Raw genomic sequence first — 6,693 nt, 5'->3', positions numbered from 1 at the left:
AATGGCTTTTGCAGACTTAACAATTCTGCTCCATGAATCAGAATGGAAATGAAAAGTGTTTCAGGCAGTAGCGCTGCTTTTCTTAATTCAGCACTGGCTTGGCGTGGCTTTGTGGAGACCTCCGTTCCTGCCTCTCTCACTCTCTTTTCATCAAAGAGAATAGAACACGTTGAAATCAATTTCTCTGCTGGACAAGCAAAAGACACACAGAAAACACACACGATGAAAATGAGCTCCAACTTTACAAAAGCAGCAAATTGTTTGACTATGAGAGATTTCGTACATCAGTGATGGGAAAGAGAATAAGGCAAATTTTCAGTCAAAGCTTGATCAAAAGCTCAATCCTGTGACCTATAAAGCTATGTAAAGGCAGACGGTATGAAGAATGTGAAAATGTTTAATATTCTGTGCAGTTTTAAGCAATTTATCTGACTTTTTATTTGTTTTTGGCTCCTTTGGTTCATCCAATCTGCAGCTAAGTCATAATACATCAGAGTTTAATGAAACATGAAAACAGTAGAACAATATTACTGGCAAACATGGTATTCCCTATAACACACAAACACACACACACACACACACACAAACAAACACACACACACACACACAGGGCGTCCTACCACAGGCTGTTCCCTGCTAACCATGAAGGCATGTAAACAAGCCTATTTGGGTGACACACAGCCAGAGGAGAGCACTTTCCCATGGTGCACTCTGGGTTCTGGGCTGTGTCTGTCAGGCTGTGGCTCTGGCAGGGTTAGCGTGACTTAGCACAATAATTCCCGGTTGTGCTATGATATACTGAGCGTGTTGCTGAGCATAATTCTTGCTTGTTGAACACTTGGTAATAAATCATAATGGTCAGTGCGGGTGCCAGTAGAAGAAGAATGGTTTTGCCATGTACTTAACCATGACAACACGATGAAATTAGCTAGTTAATGTGTCTCTTTGCCCACAATCGCGATCTCATTCACTCAAATTGAGTGAATGGGAATGAATAGCTTTACACAAAAGAGTACAGACTATTGGAATGTCGCCTTTTTGGACAGCAAATGGCAGGAATACATTTGATTTGACAAGAAGTGAATGTTGAGGGTTGATTGATAAGTTCTGCACCCCACATAGGCATGAGCAACACCGTTTTTGTTCATTTTCATTTGTATGTTCATCTCACTTTCCCTTCTTCCCAAACACAAAACAGGCTTCAACTGGAACTGATTTAGCCTCGAATGATGACATCGTATGAGCTGTGTCGAAAGAACTGCATCACGCCTGTTACAGTAAATACTTCTGCAATAAGCTCAGAACTTATCAAACAACCTATGTCTATTTGGAGTGAGTTCTTTGATTGCCACAGAGATACGTGATGTTCCATCCTGATTACCGTTCGTATATGAGGGCCTGAGAAAGAGTTAGGGAGAGGATTGTACCGTAAATAGGTCACTGCTGAATGTGGGTGGACCAAAATGTTTTTTATTCACACACACAAGCACGGATGAACACATATGTACACACATCTTCACAGGCCTACAAGCATACACACCCGGTCACACCTACAAACACAGACACAGCAACACACACGCACACATTTGTATGCACGCCACGCACACATTTGTATGCACGCACGCACGCACACACGCACGCACACACACACACACACACACACACACACACACACACACAAACACAGATACTGACAGAGCAGCACATAGGAGTCTCGGGGGACATTTCCATATGCTCACAGCACTGAACCATGAAAACTACACTCACACCTTACAAACTAGTGATCAAAGCGATTCCACCAAACACTCATCAAGACCAAAATAACTCGCTTGATCATCTTCTATCAAAGGCCACACGACATACACGCACACACACACACACACACACACACACACACGGACAGAGCGACAAAATGAATGTAAGTTGACACCAACCCAGTTGTGTCAACAAAGGGAGAAAAGAAACAGCAGAAAATTAGACAAGTAGACATATGTGGGACATGGCTAATGACAAGGACCACATTCAAATTAGAAACAAGCAGCAGACAGAGAGAGAGACAGAGAGGGTGGAAGCACAATAAAGAGATTATATTACACTCTTATGTTGATGAGTTAGACTTCATGTTTGACCTTGTTGAACATTTTCAAAACTTTTATCCTATTCACTAGATGCTGTCTCGTAACTTTACTTGTACTTTCAAGTCTGTCGTTTCGGTCACGAGATACTGTACAGTTGTGATTGCTCAAAGAAATGAAACCTGGCATATTTACTGCATTGCATCATAGAATTGAGGTCATTTTGTTCGGAGGGTTAGAAAAATGTGTTTCTTACGGCAAATAAAGTTCTTTCTCACAACAATTGAGGCAAATTATGTGTATCCTTTGTTTGGCCTTGGTAGAGGTTTGTTATCCAATGAGTTCCCGTTTAGTTTTACGAGTGTTTTAACTATGGGTGTACTGCAAATATGACATTTTGTGAGATCATGTTGTTAACTTGGCCAGAATAACAATCAAGTGACACAAGAAGCAAAACATTATTATATTCATATTTATTTGAAAACAACAATCCATTTTTTCCACTTCTACTGCGATTCCTTGTTGCAACTGGGGGTCATACATGATATTTGTATTTATTCCACCGAACACCATCACAAAAGTTACCCTTTTTATATGCACGTTTACCTTTTTTTTGTCCTTTTTTTTGTTATTGTCACTTCTATATCATGACTTGTGCTTTGATATCTTTGAAAGAGAGAAAAAGATTTTTTTTTTAAAAGACATGATCATTGTCGTGATAAGTGTACATAACAGAGGGAGGATTGAAATAGAAAAAAGTGGTAAGAAGAGGATATACTGGTCGAATACACACCAATACAGAATACAGAGATAACACACAAACAGCACTTCCTGCCCGGCTCGACCCAAAAGTGTCAGTGTAAAAGAGTTGTGTCACTGAAATCACTGTGGCACCCAACTGCTCCCCACTTTTCCTGAAAAAGATTTTTAAATAGGCTATTGTTGCCTTGCAACAAATACACTCCCTGCTGGTGAGCAGAGTTTTGGCTAAATATTGCTTCGCTACAAAAGAGAAATCCAGGAGGGGAGTCGGGACCACAGAAGGCTCAGAAATACACAAACTCACAAACTGTTACAGGTTAATTTTTTCTGACAGTTTTGCTTTTAAAGCGCAGAGCAGCACCGCCTAAACACTTCCTCACTCCAAATTGGCTTGCGAAAAACTGAGTGCCAGGACTTTCATAGCCAAGCTGAGAAACATAAGATGGGTTTGTCTGAGTTTGGTGTGTGTGTGTGTGCATGTGCGTGCGTGTGTGTGTGTATCGCAATAAATATATTAAACTAAAGGGTCAGTGGGTTGATTGCCATGGCCACAAAGTGCATCAATGCTAAAATAATGTGTGCATGTATGTGTGTGTGTGTGTTTGTTGTAGGGCGGTTGCCAGATATTTACATGTACTGGAATGTTTTCCGGTTTTCCGATATCTAATGAATAAAACCTCCGGTCTCATTCAAGCAACATCACTTTACAGAATACGTAGCTACCCTTTACTTTCCATCAAGTCAATACTCAGCTCGACCACTGGAGGGGGTGGTTGAGTGGTGGTGGGGGGCCAGGGAGGGTCAGGGGAAGTCAAAGGGGGGGCAAAACGTACATGGCGCAAAAGGCGAGCGATCACTTAATGCTGAGAGCGCGTCTATACCTCGTTAGAATGAGAGCGGAACAGACAAAACTGATCCGGAGACGAGCGAAAGAACAACGCAAAAACAAAACAAAAGCAGCGGAGAAAATGTACACGCAAGCTAGCAAACCTTAATGTGAATGTCATTTGAAATGTTAAGTGCAGATAGATAGATAGGTAGATAGATAGATAGATAGATAGATAGATAGATAGATAGATAGATAGATAGATAGATAGATAGATAGATAGATAGATAGATAGATAGATAGATAGATAGATAGATAGATAGATTGAGACAGACAGATTCTATATAGTATGTTTTCATATGCTGGGTAAATATTCTGGTAAATCTTACTTCTATTCGTATATACCTCCAAGTTCACTTAGACGCATATAAATAGGTCTAACATATAAAGCCATATTACAGTGTACATATATCCTCACCCTAATTCAAGCAATAGCAAAAACCCATGCTTTACATAGAAAAAGGCATCCACGACATTTAAGAAAAAATGTACAATTTATGAAACATGGTAACAATAATAAATAGTATTATAGAATTGCCGCTGTACACAAAAAAAGCCATTTTTTAATTTTTCACTCATATAAAAATATGTTTTAGTGCAACCGTACGTAATAGTAATAATCCATAACTTCACATCGCTTGTCGAGACTCAAAAGTGTCCAGGAGAACCGAAAACAAAAAGAGAGAGGGGGTCGGGGGAGAAGAGGGGGTCGGGGGTCAGGGGTCGGGATTGCATTTATTACAAAGCTGATACGCAAAAAACGTGGTAGTATTTTATGTACATTTACCTTCCTGCTTTGTAATGCTTATAAGAATATAAGCAAAAGAAAGAAAAAAAAAAAGGAAAGAAAAGAAAAGAAAAGAAAAAGGCACACACGTCGCTGTCCAATGGTTTTTCTTTCCATGTACCGTATGATGAGAGTCCGTTTCAGCCGCTTCTGGTGGGGCTCACGTGTTCGTACGTGCGTGTACGCACCCGACGCAGATCCAACAAGTCTTTAAATAAGAAATCAGTTTTTCAATAGCAGGCCTAGGCTAGAACAGGCATGCTGTACATTAAAACATACATTAAAACTGCAGTTGTTTTGCTTTTTTTTGTGTTACTGTATGGTGTGTATGTCTGTGTGTGTGTGTGTGTGTGTGTGTGTGTGTGTGTGTGTGTGAGACAGAAAGAGAGAGAGAGAGAGAGAGAGAGAGAGAGAGAGTGTGAATGTGTATCAACTGAATGTCTGAGCAAAAGTACAAGTGTGTGTGTGGTGTGAGAAAGTGTGCAAAAGTCAATTTTCTCTCTCTGTTGCACTTCGTCCCTTCCTATTATCCCAAAAAAAGAAAAACTAAACTAGAAGGTGAATCCAATCCTTCTCCCCCGCTTCAGGATTTCCTTCTCCCGCTTGTACAGGACTACGACTCCTCTTCACTTCTTTTTGTGCTTGCGGATTCGAAGTCCCTCTCCTCTGGGATGCGGGCGTACGAGGCGGTCTGGCCGAGCCTGGTTTCAGGTGCGGGGCTGTGTGGGTGAGGGGAGGAGGAGGAGGAGGAGGAGGAGGAGGAGGACGGGTGAGGGGAGGGGATGGAGGGGTGGTGCGGCCTGAGCTCCAGGCCCGTAAAGTGCTGGATCCCGGGACAGAGACCTTGTGGCGGCGACGGAGAGGGGTGGGGAGAGAGCGACGACAAGCAGGCCAACGGGGAGTGTCGGTGTTGTTGATTTTGGGCGTCGCAGGATAAGACAGAAGGAGAAGAAAAGGGAGAGCCTCCATCTGCGCCTTCGTCGCCTCTAGTTCTTACTCTTTCAGGGGGCTCTGGGTCGATGCAGAGCGAGGCGATGGCCTTGGTGCAAGTGTGGACGCTCTCCTCCTGCGACCGCCGGTGCACCTGTCCTCCTCTCTGTCCTCCTTCCTCCTCCGGTGTCATCCTCTCCTGCGTGGAGGCGACGCGGGGCGACGACGACAACGATGACGACGACTCCCTCGACCCTTCCCTTCCCTCCGCAGCCCCTCCTCGTCCCGCCCGCTCCGTAACGGAGGGGAAGTGCGGGGAGGGGTAAGCCTCGCCGCCGGTGGAGTCCTCTGACGTGCTCTTCTGCAGCATCAGGCGAGTCGAGGCGTGCAGAGCTGCCTGCTGGTGGGCCAGGGGGGCGGCGTGGCTGCACGTGACAGACGCCGGAACGGAGTGTACCATCTGAATCCCACCGATGGGGATCATCGGGTAGGGCGAACGTACCTGGAGAGAAAATTCTGGTGTGACTCACGCAACAAATAACTAAAGGCTAGTAGGATTAAATAAATACATAAATAGAATAAAAAATAGATACCTGGAGCTGAGAATGTAGAGGAAGGTGACTGAACAGGACCTGGTGGGGCGGACTGGACTGGTGACTGCGGCTACATCCCCGGTCCCGTTCCCCTGGCGACAGAGCTCCGGCCTGGTGTTCCTGAAGAGAGAGAACGGGAGAGGTGTTTCATCTTCAAAAGACTCGTCAAATTGAAAAGCCTTTTTTAAAACTTATTTATAGTCTGACATTTCAATTTTGCATCACATTCAGACTGTAATAGCCTTAATAAACACATTTCTAAGGCTTTCTATGGTGGTTGGGCAATTGTTACGTAACTAAATAAATAAGTGAACCTCAATGAAATAAACACAGGAGCAGAAATGTGCAGTTGTCCCTGTTGTTGCAGCAACCAAAGGAAAAAGCTGAGAGACTCTGTCAGCTTGTTTGTAGATGATTGATAGCTGTTAAAATGTGAATTCATCATTTTGAGTAACGGTCAGTGATCAAAGCGTGAAGCCTCCACGGTCTCGCTCCGGGCTTCACGCTTTGTTTAAGCAGGACCAGCAGCAAATGCCAGAGTTTGAAGTGGAGCTCTTAAGAAGAAAAACAGCCGCGTTATTAACCACACTACCGCCAGCCAAGATCCCATTACCACCAAAACCCAGCGGCCCTATCTTCAATCACCCCTCTCGCTAACAC

At 43.7% G+C, this 6,693-nt stretch overlaps 1 protein-coding gene across 6 annotated transcripts in view; it reads right to left on the bottom strand.

Annotated features, from left to right (window-relative positions):
• Positions 1 to 2,533: 2,533 nt before the first annotated feature.
• hivep2a (HIVEP zinc finger 2a) overlaps positions 2,534 to 6,693 on the bottom strand; it is a 66,530-nt gene continuing 62,370 nt past the window's right edge. For all 6 annotated transcript variants that reach the window (XM_076155106.1, XM_076155103.1, XM_076155108.1 and 3 more), the window contains 2 exons: positions 6,034 to 6,153; positions 2,534 to 5,942 (listed from right to left, as the gene is read on the bottom strand). In XM_076155106.1, coding sequence (XP_076011221.1) covers positions 5,124 to 5,942; positions 6,034 to 6,153 — 939 coding nt within the window. In that variant the 3' untranslated portion in view covers positions 2,534 to 5,123. The remainder of the gene's footprint in view (positions 5,943 to 6,033; positions 6,154 to 6,693) is intronic.

The sequence above is a fragment of the Genypterus blacodes genome, unplaced genomic scaffold (assembly GCF_046128005.1).
Source record: "Genypterus blacodes isolate CSIRO-AG114 ecotype Tasmania unplaced genomic scaffold, CSIRO-AGI_Gbla_v1 ptg000064l_1, whole genome shotgun sequence".
In the NCBI taxonomy this organism is placed as follows: domain Eukaryota; kingdom Metazoa; phylum Chordata; class Actinopteri; order Ophidiiformes; family Ophidiidae; genus Genypterus; species Genypterus blacodes.
The sequence above is the reverse complement of the archived record's forward strand: the minus strand, read 5'-3'. Positions and strand labels throughout refer to the sequence as shown.